This window comes from Melanotaenia boesemani, chromosome 16 (assembly GCF_017639745.1).
Source record: "Melanotaenia boesemani isolate fMelBoe1 chromosome 16, fMelBoe1.pri, whole genome shotgun sequence".
NCBI lineage: Eukaryota > Metazoa > Chordata > Actinopteri > Atheriniformes > Melanotaeniidae > Melanotaenia > Melanotaenia boesemani.
Genome location: NC_055697.1, coordinates 5,496,530 through 5,517,804, shown reverse-complemented (window position 1 = coordinate 5,517,804; position 21,275 = coordinate 5,496,530). Strand labels below are relative to the sequence as shown.

General features: G+C 41.4%; 1 protein-coding gene across 26 annotated transcripts in view; it reads left to right on the top strand.

The window, feature by feature from the left end:
• Positions 1 to 222: 222 nt before the first annotated feature.
• LOC121655458 (regulating synaptic membrane exocytosis protein 1-like) overlaps positions 223 to 21,275 on the top strand; it is a 126,746-nt gene continuing 105,693 nt past the window's right edge. For 22 of the 26 annotated variants that reach the window (XM_042010136.1, XM_042010130.1, XM_042010135.1 and 19 more), the window contains exons 1-2: positions 223 to 860; positions 4,368 to 4,442. In XM_042010136.1, coding sequence (XP_041866070.1) covers positions 700 to 860; positions 4,368 to 4,442 — 236 coding nt within the window. In that variant the 5' untranslated portion in view covers positions 223 to 699. The remainder of the gene's footprint in view (positions 861 to 4,367; positions 4,443 to 21,275) is intronic. The other 4 variants (XM_042010127.1, XM_042010133.1, XM_042010131.1 and 1 more) reach the window with 1 other exon arrangement.

Sequence of the window (21,275 nt, the reverse complement as noted above, 5' to 3'; positions counted from 1 at the left end):
GGGCTGCGCGTTCCCGCGGTACGAGAAGTGAGCGCGCTTGAGGGGCTGCGGTCCCATTGACGGTTCCGTCTCCCTGACAGCAGCATCAGCATCAGCGGCGGCGATGGAATCAAGAAGTTACCGCCTCGCCCCGCAGCCATAAAGCCAGCGCACCGTTCCCGAACGGAGACCCCCGGACGCCTTCAGGGAGCCCCCCTCCCCCCCCTTACCCACCCCCCTACCCACCACCCCCCTCCCCTCCTACTCACTGCCTGGCCAGAAGGACGGAACCGAGATCTCCCTCCCGTGTGGCATCATCCCGACTGACCGCCGGAGATATGGGCTCCCCGTAAAACGGTGGTGGTGGAGGGGAGAGGCAGGCGGGTGGGCGGTGGGAGGGGGGTGGGGGGAGAAGACAGTGGAGCAGCAAGAGGGAGGAGAGGCTGAAAACGGCAACCAGGAACCGAAGCGCTCCGGCCACAGTCACAGCTTCTACTACTACTACTACAGCTAGCACCGCCGCCACCGCTGCCGCCGCTGCCGCCGCCCTGGGTGCCCTCCGCCACCGCCATGGGAACTCCGCATCAGTCGCTCCAACCGCTGCTTCATCTGTGGGCCATGTCGTGATCCGTGGGCACCGCCAGCGGGTTTTCTATCCGTGATCCCGACCGAGGCGAGAGGAGGAGGAAGAGAAGAAGAAAGGTGGTGGTGGCAGGGAAGATGTTCGCCTCGGCGGGCCCTCGGGGCGGCCCGCGCCCACCGGTGGCCCCGGCCATCCCGGAGCCGGACCTCAGCCATCTGACGGAGGACGAGAGGAAGATCATCATGGCTGTGCTAGCTCGGCAACGGGAGGAGGAGGCGAAGGAGGAGGCCATGTTAAAGTAAGAGAGGGAAAAGAGAAGGGATATGAGTGTGTATGCGCGTGCATGTGTGTGTATGAGTGTGTGTGACCGTGCCTGGGCTAATTCCACTCTGAAGAAGAAGTCCACCCACCTCAGATCTCTCTCTGGGATGAAATGCTCATCAGGACCGCTGCACTTCTACTGTATCTGACCAAGCGTGCATGTGTTTGTGCACATGTGTATGTGTGTGTGTTGTCCTGCTGAAATCTCCACTCAAAACTCACTGACTCACAGGCCCATATAGGCTCCAGTTCTGTGCAGGAGGAAACATGCATGGGGCAAAAGGGTTCAAATCCAGTTCAGCTCCAAAGAGAAACCCAGTGACTGTTGGGTCATGTGTAGCCCAACTCACTCACCCAGGAGGAGGAATGAAGGGGTGTGTCACCACAGCTCATCTCTAGACAAAATTTCACCTGTCACACACAACATGCCTCAAGTAGAAAGTATTTGTCCTTTACCTGAAATATTTTGCTGCAGAAGGCTAAGTGAAGCCTGGCACTGAGAATAGTAAAAGTAAAACCCTCCCTGTTGGTTTTTATCTGTGCAGCATCCATCTCAACAGCTGCTGTTCTCAGCTCTGGGGTGCGGTTGAGCCTTTCCCAGCCTTATGCACTGTATGTAGGCCAGTGCGCTTGCAACAGACATCACACAGGCTTTTATAGAAACAGAAGGCCTTTAGCAGGGGAGGAAAAGGTACCATTGCATCTTATTCTAATAAAAAGCATCTCATATCCATGCCATGCATCCTCCTCTATTCCACCACCACATATAGAGGGGAGAAAAAGTCTCCAGATTTATTTGTCGCTGCGATAGGTGCAGAAACTAGCCCCCTCCTTCATTCCACATATCCACCCACTTTTCCTCCAGGACCAGAAAATGCATCAAGTTACAACAATGTCTTCCTCTCATTTTCTGCATGGTCTGCATGGAAGCTGCATGCATAGACGAGCAGATAGTGAGATAGAACGACCCACCTAAGCGAGGCGCTCCTCAAGCTCTACGTCCCTGTTCTATTTTAAGCCCTCAGTGCGGACTGATGGCCCAGCACTGGAACGGAAGATCAATTCATTGCCTCTAAAGAAGGAAATATCCAATATATAGCTCCGGCTCTAAGTAGCTATGCATCATTTTAAGTAATTTATTAAAGAGCCATGGATCCAGTCATGCCATAGTGTAGCAGCTGCAAATAAGGCAGGCAGTCAGGACATACATGTCTTAACCTATATTGGCTTCTGCACTATTTGCCCTCATTGTTTAGCTTGAGATCACCAGAGTGTGTGGCGTATGTGTGAACACAAATGGATCTGCATTGAAAAGATGCACTGGCTGACTAATACATGCATGCTGAGTGCACTAGGAGTGGGGTAGTGTGGGTTGTAATGCAGAGATAGAGGGAGGATACACTCCACAATGGGTGCACAAATCTTCTATACCTGTCTTTTAAATTCCCATGCTACAACAATGGAAAACTGATATGAATATAGCAATGATCAGCCAGTGATATTCCTCACATCACTACAGCTACAAATATTTAAAGAAAATAGTGTGCTTTAGTGGTCCAGCAGGACAGTCTTCCTTGGTGAAACCAGAAACTAAGTGTTCAGCATTTATTACAGACAGTGGACGGAAAACTTTGTGAAAATTGAAACGATCTGAGTAATTCTCATTTCATTAAGCACAGATTCAGAAAGATCTCAAAAAGTTTTAATGAACACAGCAGTCAGAGAACAATCACAGAAACTGTTCATGTGAGGTCTGTGTGACCTAAACTACCTAATAAATGCATATCATCCATATCCCACACTGTTTCCCATACTTAGATTTGCTGATAAAGATTACATCAGCTTTATGATGCACTAATACAAGATAACTGATCAAGAGTAACATTAGGCATTGACTATAGAGAAGTATGATCCTTATTAGTATGATTCAGACATCAAACTTTAGAAAGAATGGTTTTATTAAGTATCTTTATGCATCAAAGTCACTAGTGTAAGCCCAGGATGTTGAACTTATTCAGTCACCACAGTATAATTACTTTAACAGCCACTACAGGACCCTTTCCGATTTCTAAATGTGCCAAAAGTCTTATATAATGAGCGAGTGGGGTACCCACAGTGTTGACAATAAAAATACATGTCTTCTATTTTAGACAGCGTGGGTGTTGGCAGGGAATTCTCTATTGAGTTCCCTCTGTGATCAGTCTGATCAGTGCCTGCTGCTCATGTTTATGGATGAGGTGGGTTTGAATCATGCTGTGAATTTGTCAGCAGACATATTGGAAGCATGTCATTGTTGTCCAAGGTCTGCTGCCATCTGCACCTAAAGGTGCCCCGAGTGCTGCAACGAGTAACGTTTTTGTTTGGTTTGGTACTGTCGTTCTGTCAAAAAACTTGATTCTGTGACCGTTCACAGCAATGGATTCCAAGCAAATAGAAGTTAATGGCATAGAAACGTGAGGTTTCAGTACTTATGTTAGAAAAGACAGGATTACCCTCAAAGTTCTAAGAGCAGGTTAGAGCTCTGAAGGATGGCTAAACCTATCTGAACTGAGCTTGGAAGGCTTGGATGGAAGAATGGATGAATGGAAAAGGAATGCTGAAGATGGATGAAGGAAAGAAGGATGCATGGTGAGAATGAATGTGAGAAGGTGAGAATGGATAATTGGATGAAGGAGGGATGTATGGACAGTTAAATAGATAGATGGATGAAGGGGAGATGGATAGGTGGGTGGATGAATAGATGAGGAAGAGTGAGAATGGATGAAGGAAGGAAGGATGTATGGGTGAGAAAAGGAGAAGAAAAGGTGAAGATGAAGAAAGAATGAATACGTGTAGGAGGGTGAGGATGGATAATTGGATGAAGAAGGGAATGATAGATGGATGATGGAGGAATGGATGAGGGAGGGAAGGGTAAGAGGGATGAATGGATGATGGAGGGTGAGGCTGGATGAAGGAAAGAAGGATAATTTGGGAGGGTGAGGATGGATAATGGATGACGTGATGGATGGATGGATGGATGGATAATGGATGACGGGATTGGTTGAATGGATGGATAATGGATGACGGGATTGGTTGAATGGATGGATGGATGAATGGATGGATGGATGGATGGATGGATGGATGGATGGATAATGGATGACGGGATTGGTTGAATGGATGGATGGATGGATGGATGGATGGATGGATGGATGGATGATGGGTTTGGTTGGATGGCTGGATGGATGGCTGGATGGATGGATGGATGGATGGATGGATGGATGGATGGATAAAAGGGGTAATGGTAAATGGATGAAGGAGGAAAAATGGGAACAGGGATAGGGAGAGTGAAGTACAGAGAATGAGGCAAATAGAGCTGAGTGGGTGATTGGAGGTTTGGTGGAGGCCTGGTCTTGCTCTTGAATGAAAGTTCATAGGTTTGTTTGATTTACTCTAAATTGAGCTCCTAAAGGTTCAGGAAACTAACTTCTTTAATTGTCCCTTTCAGAGAAGAGAAGCCCATCCAAGCAAGAACGGTGAACCTGGTTAGCCAGAAGAAACCTCCACAGCAAAATGACGTCAGGTGAGTTTCAACAGTTGTTCAACTTCAAGCTATCACCCAGTACAACTATCCCTCAGTACAGCTATCCCCCAGTACAGCTATCACCCAGTACAACTATCCCCCAGTACAGCTATCACCCAGTACAACTATCACCCAGTACAGCTATCACCCAGTACAGCTATCACCCAGTACAACTATCCCCCAGTACAGGTATCCCCCAGTACAGCTATCACCCAGTACAACTATCCCCCAGCATAACTATCCCCCAGTACAGCTATCCCCCAGTACAGCTATCACCCAGTACAGCTTTTACCCAGTACAGCTATCCCCCAGTACAGCTATCACCCAGTACAACTATCACCCAGTACAACTATCCCCCAGCATAACTATCCCCCAGTACAGCTATCACCCAGTACAACTATGCCCCAGTACAGCTATCACCCAGTGCAACTATCCCCCAGTACAGCTATCACCCAGTACAGCTATCACCCAGTACAACTATGCCCCAGTACAGCTATCACCCAGTACAACTATGCCCCAGTACAACTATCCCCCAGTACAGCTATCACCCAGTACAACTATGCCCCAGTACAGCTTTTACCCAGTCCAGCTATCACCCAGTTTAACTGGAATCTTAGAGCTTGTGTTGTTCATTTTACACCTAAAGCAAACAGACGAGTCTTTTGTACAAAACTTAAATCCAAGCTTTGATGACTTTTTCTTTTCTTTCACATGTGACTTGTAGTCATAATGTTTATGGTACGCCTCTTTTAAAGTGTGTTTAAAGGTGAAATGCTTCAGCCGATGCAACTCGAAAAGATCCTCTAAAAACTGCCCTTATTTACCTTCAGCATTAATATCCTGTTAAACACACTCACCTTATTCTAGGTGCTGTCTGTCATCTGTCAGACGGCACCTACGTAGCCTCCGCTGTAAAGACGGACACCGTCAGTCTGTTTATTCTGGTCCTGGCGTTGTTGAGTCATTAAAGACTAGCTGATGTCATCCTCCTCCGTGAAGTTGCTGGCTGAAGGCTGGATTCAGATTCTCTGCTTGTCTCACAGTTTGGTCGGCATTCCTGCCAAGCTGCTCGTCTGGAGGGACAACCTCCATCATTTGGTTTTGTCTGTGACAATTTTCTCTTCAACTTCTCACATGTTTCAGGAATATTGCATGGAAAACTGATGAGCACTGCATTTTGACCTCACTGACCATATGGATGATAGGTCCAATCCTGAAGAAGACAACCCTGAGATTTATGTTTAGTTTTTCTTCCATACTTTATTATTTAGCTAGTTTCCACATCAGAGACTAGGTAAAAGGCAAAGCTTGTTCCTTCCCTCATAGCCAGAAGCTGTAGTGACCAAAAAAACGAGATGACGAATACAAGCGGTGGAAATGGGTTTCCTCCGCAGGGTGACCGGGCTCTCCATTAGAGATAGGGTGAGAAGCTCGGTCCACCGGGAGAGGCTCAGAGTAGAGTCGTTGCTCCTCCGCATCCAGAGGAATCAGATGAGGTGGTTTGGGCATCTGGTCAGAATGCCTCCTGGATGTCTCCCTGGTGAGGTGTAGGGTTGGGCATCGTTTGAATTTGAACAATTCCGGTTCCGATTTTGATTCCTTGTTTCAATTCTGGTTCCTAACAATTCTCGATTCCGATTATTTTAAGAGGCAGGGTCAAAAGAACGTACATGTTTTAAATGAGGTAGCTAACCAGAGGTCTTTCTGGATGAAATAGTCTGAACTTCTCCATGAATGTTTAACTTTTTATGAACTTTACTATGAATATCTAACAGGGCTGTTTTTAACTAGTATATAATATCAAATCTATGACCTTAAATATAAATGTTATAAATTTTCTTTTTATAGGGTTATAATTTTCACAAGGGAGCTTTATATTTTAGTTTCTGATGCTGCAGGTACTTAAACATGTTACTGTGCTCCCACTGATGGGCTCATCTGGTGCAGAATATCAAACAAACAATAAGGAACAACTTGTACAACCCAGTCCAGATTAGCAGCAGGTGGTGATTTCACATCTGTAAAGGGATGCAGTTTTTCACAATAAATGCAGTAACCTTTCTGTGGCACTCTTCTACTTATTGCATCGACATCTTTCCCTTGACTGCTATGCTGAATGGATTAGACGTAGCACATCGCAGAGTCTTGTCAACTGCCAGGCTAACGTTAGTAATCTCAGGTCGTTTGAAAAAAAGACATGGGCTAATGTTAGCTGGGTATTTTCATTTGAGATGACCCACTGTTTTAGGTCTAGTATAACTTGTTAGCTGCCTCAGTGTTGATATAAATTGTATTTTATTGTTTTACCCTTCGGATTTGGATTAGAATGTGGTGCTAGGCTGATGGTTGGAGCCGGAGGAAGAGGCAGCGGAGGAAGGCTGGCTGGTGCATCAAAGACGGGGCACTCTGTTATTTGTACACCATGAAACCTGGATGTCTTTGATCATGTTTGTCGAGCACCCTCCTGTGCATGAAATAATATATTTCCAGGCGGATTCTTCTTCGTTGGTGTTCAGTGGCTTCTTCTTCTGGTCGGCATACTGGGTATCAAAACTAGGAATCAAAATTTAGCCCTAGTGAAGTGTTCAGGGTTGTCAAAAAAATCCATCCGTCCGTCCGTCCGTCCATCCATCCACCCATTTTCTACCGCATATCTAGGGTCGGGTCGCGGGGGCAGCTGCCTAAGCAGGAAAGCCCAGGCTTCCCTCTCCCCGACCACATTTGCCTGCTTGTCTGGGGGGATTCCAAGGTGTTCCAGGCCAGCCGAGAGATGTAGTCCCTCCAGCATGTCCTGGGTCTTCCCCGGGGTCTAGTACCACCAGAAACCACAGGGGCATGTTGTGCAGGATAGTTCAGGTGTGACCAGGGAAAGGAACAAATTTTTTATATTTCTTTATTTCACTTTCTTAGAATGTCCATTATCGTGATTTCCTCCACCGTCTTTGTGTAGGCTATTCTCTGAAACTGACTTTAGAATTTGAAAGTGAACTCTGAACTGTGTTGTGCCCTCTGTGTTGTGTCCTGTACATGAAATGTGCTATACAAATAAATTTGCCTTGCCTTGCTTTGCCTCTAGTGGATGAATTGCCTAACAACCATGCCAATGTAGAGGATGCATGAGAGTATTTGGGCAGTGATGTTTGACACTAGCTGCGTTTCCATTGCAGTATTTTGCAAAATAAAAGCGATATTTCTAAAATTTCGACAAAGTGCAATTGCGGTTTGTAGGTGTTTCCACTGAATGGTGTTTAGCGCATTATTAAGGGGCGGCGTGGCTCAGCAAGGTAGAGTGGTCGTCTCGTAATCCGAGGGTTGCCGGTTTGATCCTTGGCCAAGTCGGGTTCATATCGAGGTGTCCTTGGGCAAGACACCGAACCCCTAATTGCTCCTGATGGGTCGTGGTCGAGCGCCTTGCATGGCAGCTTCCGCCATCAGTGTGTGAATGGGTGAATGTGATGTATAATGTAAAGCACTTTGGGTATCGTTCCAGGTACAGTAAAGCGCTATATAAATACGGAACATTTACCATTATTCTTGTAAAATCTTGTCCCGCAAGACTCCACTTTGAGGAGGAAGGAGATTTCTAATTCTTTGTAAAACATTTTGCTGTTGCTTGCTATCAAGGTTGTCAGTTTTATGTTTTCTTTAAATGTTTGTAGAAAGATTTCCATCTCCTTCTGGGTCTACTCATACCGCCATCTTTATTTGAAATGAACTGGTCACGTGACCCCTTACGTCACGTCCGGGGATGTGTAAATGCGAAAAAGTGTTTCCATTACACTTTTGTGATATACTTTTATACTGACACATCTGAAAAACGACCATGAGAGTATAAAAACTTTAGCGATATTTGAGAGGTTTTTCTGAAATGTAGCTGTTTCCAAAACTGTTTTTTTTATTGCAATAGTAAGGTTTTGTGCAATTCAAGGGGTAATGGAAACACACCTACTGATGTGTCTATTTACCTTCCTTAAAGGGAGCATAAATGAGCCATAAGACTGAGAACATACTTGCGTTTTTTGATCCTTGTGCTCACGTAGGCTTCATTGTTAGTGAAACTCTTCACATACTTGCGTGTGTATTAGACAACTCAGACCAGATAGAGTTGCTGAATTTGTATGGTGTAAACAAAATGATGAACATGGCAACAATAGAGGAGGTTAGCATTTGGTTAGCAGTGGTATCGTAGATGGTATATAAGGCCCCTAAACCAAGCAATTTATTTTTGTATATTTGCTTAATTTTTACAGCTGTCGACCCTGTGACTGCGTCCAGTCAAATTAGTTTTTGCGTAGCCCCTACTGGTTATTTGCATATTGCAGTTATTGAATGTGTAGCATTAATTTCTGAGGATGTGCACAAATGACACTTTAAACACTCATAAAATAAGTAAGGCAGCTATTATAGATATTCTCTGTCTAATGTTGAAGGTTTTATATAGTGTGATGTGATCTGTGTTTTTTCATTTAGGAAGGGTTGGTGTAGCTGTCTCATGATCCCTCTTGAGATTGGGTTGAATGTGGAGAACTGCAGTTCTATGTCACTAAAGTGGTTTCTACATTAAGTGGACAATGATGTTGTGTCCAAGAGACTTACTGGCACACTTGGTGGAGCCGGGTTATAGAAATATGGATAAACCTAGTAAGGTATAGTCCCTTCCTGGCTTTCCAAACTGGTTCTGGTCTCCCATTAATCATAATGGCTAAGATGTTGTGTAAATTATCAGTGAAGAACCTTAAAATAATGCAACATTTATGGCAAAGTTTTACTATTTTAAATGCTCATCCACATTTGTATTTGAAGTTTTGTTTTCAGATATTCCTAATTATAGAGGTGAGCATGCAGCTGTTTTTAGAGAATGTCATAAGAAAGCTATGTTTACGCAAAAGCAAAGAACTTCTGCCAAACATGGCTGGAATACATACAAGTGACAATAACATCATAGTACTAGTGGTCTAATCATTTTATTTTTTTTGCTGACTGGCGTAGATGGCATTGCTAGCACTAACATTTGAATGAGAAATATAAACATGGTTTTATAGCTGCAAATGCTCTTTTCTTCTGTAGTACTTACTATACAAACTGAACACTTCTGTCCATCTCTGAGCTTTCCACCGAACATCATACTGAGAGTGCATGTGGTTAGAGGTTAGCTTTCTCTGAAATAATGCTTCCAATTTCCTCTCCAATTATTAAGGATTGGATGCTTGATGGGTTGGTCAGGAGCTATTCTTTTTAATGGAGCTGCTCATCTGTTCTTCACCACTGTGAGTGTATGAGTTTGTGTGGAGCCAGTTTATTTGATCAGAGGTTGTTAATAGAGGCTTGAATTGCCAATGTTATTTGAAACAGATTCTGTCGTTTTCACCCTTTGATGTTGGGCTATTTGAGGACTTCCATCTCCTCTAGTTTACTCAGGCATTGAAATGCAAGTTTCCATAGCTTTCTGTTTGCTGTGACTTCTGCAGCCAGTGATGTGTTTTTCTACCACAGGATGATCAAAGGATAAGGCTTGTAAATGTTCTATCTCTGTGCACTGTATGATTTTAGCAGTTTATGTGTAGTTGGCTCAGAGTGAGGTGGGATTACAGAATAAATCAACTGGAGTACATCTGCTTCTCTGAGAAATCCTATAAAATGGGCTCCATTTATACCATTATACAATTTGTACTTTCCTGGCCTGTATTCCCCACATTACCCCAATGAACAACGGACATTCCTGTGAGTATTTCTGCTGCAGGTTCATTAAACTAAGGTAGAGATATGTCAATAAAGCGTTAATATAAATCAGTATATATATTTATTAGAGCTGTTAAACAGCATAACTGTGGAGTAATTATGATTAATCACATTCCAAAATCTAAACACTTAGCTTGCAGTCTGTCGAAAGCTGGTGTTAAACCTGAACTTGCAATAAATGCGTGCTTATACGTCAAGTTAGAGGTGGTTTAGTGAAATAAAACTCCTTTCTGCACTGTCTACAAATGACAGCTTTTATTTATTGTTTTCTTAATCTAAAACTTCCTGTCTAAAGGACCAGCAGGTTTTTCAGATTCTTTCATCCTGCTCTGGTCACAATCAGACATTACAAAGATGCTTTGACTTCTTATTCTTCTTTTCTTAAATGTTGTGACACAATTTGGTTCGTTACCATCATTAACTGGTAAAGAGTGGGAACCAGAATGTCAGCTTCAGAGTGGTTAACACTGTGTGATATATGAAACGGGTCTTGTAACTTGTTAATGCAAAATCTTTTTGCATTAACAAGTTAATTTGAACAGACTTGTATAAAACAAACAAACAAACAAACAAACAACAAAAACACCCACCCACATACAAACGGTTGTGTTGTCACAGTTCAGTTGTTCTATGTTTTCATCTGTTTTTGTAGTTACAAGCTAGCATTGCATGAGCTCAGGTCTTTAATGTAGCAGCGGAGTCCTGAATTAGCATTTTCAAAGTGTTTCATGAATGTTTCATGTTTGTTATTTCTTTGTTGCAAATATTAGCTTGCAGTATGAATTAGCTAAGATTAGATATTAATGTTAGCTTATCTTACTGTTGTCAATCATTTGGCTGTTGCTTATACTGACTATCTAGCCTAACTAAAAAGATAGCAAACAAACAAACAAACAAACAAACAAACAAACAAACAAACAAACAAACAAACAAACAAACAAACAAACAAACAAACAAACAAACAAACATTTCACTTAATGACTTGTTATGCCTTAGGTTCTCATCGATTTGATCAGCAGGATAGGTAAAAATGTTTTTTATTAATTAAAATTGCACGCACATTAAAGAACTTAGCTGTCATATCTAGTTGGTGTTTATGAGACTCTTCTCGGTAATGTGATTAGTTTAGTGTTTATGAGGTTTTCCAGTGACTGAAATTCTTGGTGAGTTTGTCTAACAGAAGGTAAGGTTGTTGTTTTAAATTACAAAGATTAATCCTGATAAGCCTTACATTCATGTAAACTGTAAAAGGAGCATCTCACAGTCAAACTCTAAGCTCACTGACACATAGTGGTTCTTCAGAGAATAATTTTACCACCTGAAGGGGAAAAAGTGGGTAGGGAAACCTGGATGCTGCTGGTCATTTCCTCGCCAATCGTTTGTCAGGTTGATCAGCTCAGCAGAGACAGAAACAGATCTCATGTGAGCTGTTGATTTAGCTCTTGGCAACCTGAAAGTGCTTTGAGAGAACATAACTTGTTTTAAACTTCACCCCTGTGTACTTTTTTAGTTAATCTCCTGAGGTTTTTAAACTTTTAATGCAGAAGTTTCTCCGTCTGTAGGGGAAATGCATTGCTTTAGCTGTAGTTGACTGCGCAGACTTTCAAATTATGGATTTCAGTTGTCTGATTGCAGTGTGTTAAATGACCATATTCATTTTAAATTAACCTTTTTCCCTTCTCTTTTTTAACCTAAAGATACAATTACAATACAATATGGTTTTTGTTGTAGTCACGACACTGTGAGTTATTATTAAATTACAAAGTCAGTAATGTTTAATTAGTGATACTGTACATACCACATATATATGCATTTTTTAAAGAAAATTTGGCTATATTTGAGCATGATGTAAATGAACAGCACAGTTATAACATCTCACTAGTTATTTATCATATTTTGTAACTCTAATGAATAAATAGGTCATTTAATCCTTTCTTTTTTTTATGCACTGGTCAGGTCTGCTTTTACATTTCCCTTCCTCCCCCTCCCTCCCTTTTAAGTTTCTGTAGAGGCAACATGGATGTACTGCAGAGTATGGATGTTTACACCTCACACCGACAAATGTGATTGGCCAGGTGTCCCCTGATAGCAGGATACCATGGCAATGGCCCAGCGGCCCTGTAGTAACCTTAGTGAGTCTTGGGATTGGCGAGGAGTCACTTCCTCACTTCCTTCAGGGATTGGCTGCTATCCTGGTCTTCCCACGAGTCTCTGCTCCAGCTGGGATCTGGAAGGGACTAGACACACTCACTTACACTTCTGTGTGTTTGAGAAGGTTCCATCTTTAGCTATTGGAGAAGACGCATACTAAGCTTTATACAGTTTGAACTGATTATGACTGGATTTTCTTGTATGATTCAACAGAAAAGAAAAGCAGTGATTTGATTTGATGTTATGACCCAAATGTAGACTTGAGAACAGCAGGTTTGTTCACTGTTTAAAACATAAACATCTAGTTCTTTAAAATCATGGTTGTTTAAAATTATTATTTTATATAATTATAATTATATAATTATTTTCCTCTTCAATATTAGCAAGTAAAAAGTAAATTAATCTTCACTATATTTACACTCACTGGCAGCCTTATTAAAGTCCGACCCAGTAGACCTCTTTTTTCCTTCAGAACTACCTTAATTTATGGTGTCCAGGAAGATGGTGGAAACATTCCTCAGAGGTTTTGCTCCATAATAACATGACAGCATCACACAGTTGCTGCAGGTTTGTCGGCTGCATCCATGATGAGAATCTCCCGTTCCACCACATCCCAAAGCTGCTCTACTGGACTGAGATCTGGTGACTGTGGAGGCCGTTGGAGTCCAGTGAACTCATCGTCATCTTCTAGAAAGCAGGTGGAGATGATCTGAGCTTTGTAGCCATCAGAAGATGCTGTGGTCATAAAGGGATAGACATGGTCAGCAACAATACTTAGATAGGCTGTGGTGATTAAACCAGGCCACGTTGGTACTAAGGAGCCCAAAGTGGGCCAAGCAAATATCCCCCACACCATCACACCACCAGCACCAGCAGCTTGAACCGTTGATACAAGGCAGGATGGATCCATGTTTTCATGATGTTTCCAGCAGATTCTGAGCCTAGCATCTGAATGTGGAGCTGAAAGCAACGTTTCTCCATCTTCTATTGTCCAGTGTTGGTGAGTGTGTGTGAATTGTAGCCTCAGTTTCCTGTTCTTAGCTGACAGGAGACACCAGGTGTGGTCTTCTGCTGCTGTAGCTCATCTGCTTCCAGGTTGGACGTGTTGTGTGTTCAGAGATGCTGTTCTGCAGACTTTGGTTGGAACCAGTGATTATTTGACCTCCTGTTGTCTTTCTATCATCTCCAACCAGTCTGTCCATTCTCCTGTGACCTCAGACATTCTGGTCCAGACAACTGCTGCTCACTGGAAATTTTCTCCTCTTCAGACCATTCTTTGTAAACCCCGGAGAGGTTGTGTGTGAAAATCCCAGTAGATCAGCAGTTTCTGAAATACTCAGACCAACAACCATGCCACTTAAATCCTCTTTCTTCTTCAGTCTGATGCTCAGATTGAACTTCAGCAACTTCAGTATTGTTCAATTGTTTGAGACGCTTAATTGATTATTCATGCAGTCCTTTAATCTTTGCTAACAAGGTGCAACCACACAGTTTCTTTTGCTAGATCAAGTTCACGCTACAAGTTTCACAGTTTTATTAGATCATTTGATTGTTCACACCACATTATATTTTTCTTTTATGTACGAGAGTTTTTAAGTCCAAGTGTGTTCACCCAAAATGAGAGGTCTGTGGCAGGTGGTTGCACACTTCACAATTTTTCACCAGACTGGACCAGTGTTGCCAGTCCCTTAATAAGGGAAGTACATCATCTCTCCTGAAAGTGGCTAAAAGTCACTTAATTATGTCATCAACTAAGTTGCATAATAGGCCACGGGACTATAACTATAAATATAAAACTATTAAACTGTTGTTTTCTGGTTTTGCATTGGATTGTAACGTTACTTGACAAGCATCAAAAAAAGGGTCATGATTAAGGTTTAAATACTTTTTTTTTACAACAACCAACACCATCATTGACACCATTTTTTACCCTTCTAATGAAATTACTCTCATGAGTAACCAGAGTTCCTTATTCTTTGATCGTAATGATATGCTGCATGCTTATATGCCACATGGGCATGCTTTAGGAAGGAGGACAGTCTCATAAAGTCATGTTATTTATAGTGATCGGTGACTGACTGTCATCATTATATGACGGTATTTTCCATTCTTGATTTTTAAAAAAAAGTACCATTTCTTGTGATTGTTCCAAAACCCATAAACAAATGTTTATAGAGTATTTTAGTAAACATGACTAAAGTTGTGCATGACTCAAGCTGGCAGAATTCCCATTCAATGACACGCGAGTAAAACAATTTCTTTTAGGCTGTAATGTTTATGAAATTATATTAATAATGGATAATAGTGGATTAAATATTATTATTAATGGGATAGATTTTGGAATTAAATTAAGAATTTAAAGACCAGCAGAGTTAGCTTAGAAATTCATTGCTAAGTGGTAATTATTGTGTGAATATGCTCTACCTTTGTGAATCCAATATATTTGTGTGGAGGTACATGTGGGTTCGTGTGTGTGTGTATGTGTGTATACATGATGTGTATATGTGTGTTTGTGCTGCCTGGCTGTGTTTGGCATTGCCAGGCCATATGGAGCACTGTCTAGGGAGCACACTACCCACTTAGCTCTGCTGTTGGCTCTGGTGCTCTCTCCATCTGTCCCTCCTTTCTCTCTCTCATTCCTTCCCCCATCACATTCCTTTCACTTCTTATTTTTTGTTTTTTTTGTCTTTTATGTCTGTTTCTTAAAGCCAGGCTTCATTTCTCTCTCTCTTCTTCACTCTTCAACAATCTGGTTTCAGATTTTTGCTTGATTGTGTTTGTATGTTAGCCTGCGTGCATTAGCAATAAGTTCATGTGAGAGAAAGCCAGGCGTCTCATCATTCTTGTACTCATACTTCTTTTCATATTTGTGACATTTATTTGATGACCTCCAGGTGCAGATCTTGACCAACACAACACAGATAGAGACCTCCCCAAAGGCCTCAGCGTGCTGGGGAGCCATTTATCAAACACCCAGTTAAAAGTTCGGAGTCAATAATAATGTATAGTACTGATGGGGATCTGGTGTTTATTGGTTTCAGCAATCGCAAATTGCAAGCTTTGAACCATTTTGCTCCACCCCAACCTCTCCCCACACACCAGATGATATGCTGCATGTCCATAAGTCCAGTGAGACCTGTGAGCTGCTGTTAAGCCAAGGCCAATTTAATATTACTGCATCCGGTACTGTTTAATAATCACTTACACACAAACCAGGCTGCCAGTAGATGTTGGCATCAAGACTGAGCAGTAATACTGTGACATCTGGTGGCATAAGTTACAAATTGCAACTTCAGCCTTTCTTTTACAAGTATGCAGTAAAAAGTTGTGGTAGCAGCCTAAGTAGAAAAGCCCAGACTTCCTTCACCCCGGCCACTTCTTCCAGCTTGTCCAGGGGGATCCCGAGGCGTCCCCAGGCCAGCCATGATACATAGTCCCTCCAGCATGTCCTGGGTCTTCCCTGGAGCTTCCTGGTGGGACTTGTGCAGAATACCTCACCAGTGAGGCATCCAGGAGGCATCCTAACCAGATGCCCGAGCCACCATGTGGTAGAGTAGCAGGTTTACTCTGAGCCCCTCCTGGATGGCTGTGCTTCTAACCCTATCTCTAAAGGCCCATTTGTGCTTTACACAAAGGATAGATATGGAGCATTTTGCCTGTCTTCTGCATCATTTACATGCATAATTTGATCCATTTTTGGGACCCTCGTGGATCCGTATCATGATGGACCAAATGGAGTAGTACCACCAGAAACCGCGGGGGCAATGTTGATAAGTATCACTGATGTCTTATTCTTCTATGGCCCGTGAAAGGGACAAAGAAGAAGAAGAAGACAACCCATGATGTATTTAATGAAATAAAACATATTCCAAAAAAATGCATTAGGCCTAAGTCCTCCAAAGTCCCACATTTCTTTACATGCAACTCATATCAAATGTTTGTTTTACTTGTAGTTCAGTTCAGTCTGCAGAGAAAAATTTTACATTCCTAGAATCTTGATTATTTGTCATCTCAACATCTCGTTGTCAAGAGTTTGATGTGTCTGCCTGCCTCTGCATCACATCTGGCTCGACTTGGCTTGGGTGTAAGAAAAAAATAGGTCCTGAAAGAGGGAGATTGTGCACAATGCCGGAGCTGTTTAACGAAACGTAAACAGGTAACATGAGAAATGTTGACACTAGTCCTGATATCAGTGCTTTCTAGGAACATCAAATGACAATTTTTATCTCTCTTGTTTGGGTGGTCTATTCCTGCATTACTAATGGTGCAATTTTCACTTTGTTTTCTCCTCTGCAAAACCTGCCCCCCCCTCATAAGTTCATAAGCAGGATCAGTGACATGCTTCATCGTGTTACAAAAATATGAGTCGGTGATAAAATCACATTGATAACATAACAAATTATCAACAAGTTTTCACATTCATACAAACTTATAGGTCATTTGTTCATATATTTAGAGAAATGCTTCTCCTGATAAAAGATTAAATCTTTTTAAAAGAAGATAGAGGGCACAACAGAGTGGTAGAAAGAGAGAGAGAGAGAGAGAGAGAGAGAGAGAGAGTGATAAACAGAGAGAAAAAGCGAGGATGAGGAACGAGTGGGTGGAAAAGCAGTCAGAAGTATACTGAGAGGAAGAGGAGGAAGGGGGGAGGTGAGAAGAGTAGATGAGGAAATGAGGAGAAAGTGAAAAGTAGAAGAGAGAGATGCTTTAGTTAGCCCAGAAGCATTTCATACTGTACTCTCATTTTCTCATGTATCAAATTACCTCTGACAGTTTTTGGCATGAGTCATCACATTCTGTGTCTAATGGGGTTTCCCCCGAAACCCTCGTCCGTCCGTTTAGCGGGTTTTAAATAAAAACTTTAAAATTCCAGCTCTTTTATCAGTAGTCTGTGTATGCTACCAGAAACATGAAGGACATAAGAGAGAGGATGATATAAGGAAGAGATAGGAGGATGGATGGAGGGAGTGGGGGAGGTGAGAGTACAGGCAGCTCAGCATGGTGAGTTCTCTGACGGAAGATAGGGAGGGGAAAGGATGGAGGAGGAACAGCAGAGCTTTGGCACACAGAGAGAGAAGCAGTGAGTGAGAGATTCTCCATGTTCCTGCAGCCATATGGTGAGCAGCACATACATGTATACAAGAGATCCAGGTACTCCGAAACTTTCCAGTACAGACAAGTCAGCATGGCATTATTTTAATCATTAAAGTGAGTCAGAAATGATTCTCAGGAAGATTTTTTCAAGTAATGTGATTTATTTCTGATTTGTTGTGTCAAATTGGATTGTTCTGTGTAGTTTATTTTGTCTGATTTTATTAATTAATGTTTGTGTACAAGCAGAGTGTAGAGAAAAGGATCCATTACAATTTGTGATGACTATGTCACAGTGAGTGGGATGTGAACACCCAAATGCAGGAAGGGAGGCAGGAGGGAATAAAGGTTTTAATTTAGAAGCACCAAAGCACTTACACGGAGGAAAGATGAGAAACACAATGGATGATCTGACAGAGTAACAGAAACCAAGAGGTATTTATATTGAGGATAATTAACGAGAAGCAGGTGAAGTGAATGAGCAAATCAAACCAGGTGTACCAATGAACAGGAAGCTGAACAGAATACAACACACAAGGGAAATGAACTACAAAATAAAAGAGGAAGCAGACATGACAATGAACCCATAGGAACTAAAAACGCAAGATCATGAAAGACTAATGGCAAGTCAAGTTTATCTATATAGCACATTTGTACATGGAAGCATTTCAATGTGCTTTACATAATAGAAGAAAATAACAAGGAAAAGAAATACAAACAGTGCAGAAACAATTAATAATGGTATATAAAACAATGTTAAGACTTAATATATAATATAAACTAAAATATTAATTAAAAAAAAGAAAAAACTACCTCTTAAAACTAAGTAATTTTTTGTAAGTTTCAGTGCATCGTTTTTTTGTTTTTTTTTCTGTTATTATTATTATTATTATTTTTTGTTTAATGGAAAATTGCCTATAGAACTTTAACCCTTTTAATCCCAGTCAACATCCACACATCATTTTTCCAGGACAGATTCAGCTGTCAGATTATGAAGCTAAAATGACATAAAATGAACATATCAATAGATGTAGCATCATAAAGGCCGACCAAAACAACTTTGGGGTTAACCCGGGGTTTTTCGTCCACTGGTTATTTTCTTACTGAGGTATCATCATGGTAACTTTTGCTGAATGGCTAACCAGCTCAGGGGCAGGTTATGTTCTGGATGAGAGATCAATGAGTAACAAAGCACCAACTCTTGACCAATCCATTCTCTTAGAAAATGGCCTGCCTTGGTGTACGGATTGTGAGATGAGCGATTAGGAGAGAAAAAGCTTTTAGGAATAGATGCTTCCTCTTGATTAAGAAACTAGGAGCTCTTAGAAAGCGCAGAGCTCGGTCAAGCTATAGGGTCCCTCACCCAAATATCCCTGTTTCCCAAAAGAGCCAGACAGTGGTCCGGATCACCCCCAAAATCCAATCACATGTTCCTCTATTCCATTTCCCATATTTCCTGAAAACTGAATCAATATCCGTCCATAGCTTTTTAAGTTATGTTTCTAAGAAACACATTAAAACAAATCTCTAACTGGAGATTAATTGGATGACAGTGAATTGGATTGAATTGTGAATTAGTGTTATACTAATAAACCTTAGTTGAATTCACAAAGATTCAATACACTAAAGCCTGCAGGTGGGTCTGACATTTGTAGTGACGAACTGTGGCTCAGGCGTGTGATTGGACAGGAGATTTGATTGTCCAGCGTCTTCTCTGCTGCTTAAAAAGTTAGAATTTTCTCAACTTTCTACAGTAAGCTATCTAAGCTAAGCAACCTATTTAAACGGGGTTTAAATCACAGGTTTGATCACAATACAATACTAACCTTAACTAATGTCTCACAGATTCTACCAAGATAAGATTTTAATTCAGTTTGCTTCAGGAACCAGCACTTTAAGTGAGATAATGTCACATGCCGATTTAACACAATCGATCAGTTGATCTGTATTTAAATTTGTGCTGTTGCTGTTGGATCGTTGATCATTGAGTTGATGTAGATTTCTGCTTTCTTACACAACCTAAGTCAAAGTGAGAGAGAAATTTTTTCAACCAAGACACCATCGATCAGGAGATTTGATTGGCTGACACCTGCTCTGCTGCTTGAAAAGCTGAAGTTTGCTGAACTTTAATTCAACTTAATTCACTATGTAACTTTCTGACTGTAAAACCCTCTGCATCTGATTTATTATCTACATTACTGGAGCCTTTGTTGCCTAGCAGCGTCCAGGCTGAGAAACCACACTTCATGTTTTTTCTCAGGATGCAGCATAATTTTACAGCAGCATTTTGCTTTATGGCTCCATGTCAACTGGACATCAATACACTGACTGTTTTGAATGAAACACCATGACTGATTCATCAACAAAATGCAAGAGGACGGCAGAAGTTTAGTGGTACAGCTTTAAATCAAAGTAAAAAAGAAGCAAAGTTTTGAGCATTTTTTTTAAGCACCAAAAGTCTGTAAACCTTTTCTTTATTGAAAAAGAAAAAAAACACTAAATGAGTTTTTTTCCCCCCTGTATCAAAAATTCAACACAAGTTAACAGAACTTTCTTTTGTGTTACAACTAGTCGATTAGTCATTAAGGTTTCAGTGAGACAAGTTATAATCCTGTAATATTAATAATGCATTTTATTTATAAAGCACTTTAGTTTACAAAGTGTTACACAATAATAAAATATAAAGCACGCAGGGTTAAATATTAAGAATTACTGTAAAATCACTGATTAAAAAAAAGCAATGCAAATGTAATTCTGATCTTTGATAATTTCTATTTTAAGTGTTTTCAGTCTTTATCTTTAAGTCCATTCATACAGAGAAAACTAGTAATGGTATTATTATTGAAAGCCAGTCCTCTCGTGCACATTTTAAATGCAACTTGATGCAACCTGACAAACTGTCCTGAATGTGGCCTCGATCATAATGTCAGTTATCAGAGATTCCTATCAACATAGAAAGATGCTAAATGTGTGTTCTGCAAATAAAATGGTGCTAAAAAGAGTGTAGGAGGATCTCCTTTGTATTCACACAAAAACTTTATTTTGTACACACACACACACACACACACACACACACACACACACACACACACGCACACACACACACACACAGCGGCAGAAAGCCCAGTTTCTAATTTCACACACATTTTTCCCTCCATTCAATCTCACAAATAGCAGAAGAAGGAGGAAACTTTTCAAATATTAGTCTATTATGGGACACTGAATGAGGTCCAATCAATTTTGTAGATGACTCTACAGTAAAATTGCAAGGTTGCAGGGGGGAGAAGACTATACCGACAGCCAGGAAGGTTTAAAAACTGGAGCCTCTGACACATCTCACAGCAGAAGTGTGTAGCATGAGATGGAAGTTACTTTAAAAAAGTGCTGGAAAGGAAACAAGACAGAAAAAAATGGGAATCTTAATTTCTTAATGGCTACAAGGTGATTTTCTCTGACACTGGCTCATTGTTATTTGATTCATGTCCGCCTGCTTTTTTGAATATCGATCCCGGAAGCGGAGGAGTGACTCATACCCAGCCAAAGAGACCTGAGTCACTACAGGGAAAGAGCCGGAGCTGGCTCCCATTCCCAACCTGATGTCTCCCTGCTTTATGAAAGCCGGGACCAGAGGAAGCAGTGCCAACATTTGGCTTTACAGCAATAATGATGCTCAAGGACTTTAGGACTCAGCTATTTCATCGGCCTTATTTTGGGACACACGTCAGGAAGGGAGCCTTTAACTTTTTTGGAAGTGCTTTAAGTGTAACTTCAAGCTTTGAGGTGGGAGACAGACTCTGGCAGAGACAGAGCTTCAAAACTATTTTTGGAGGCACTCGTGTAGATTGGAAAGCA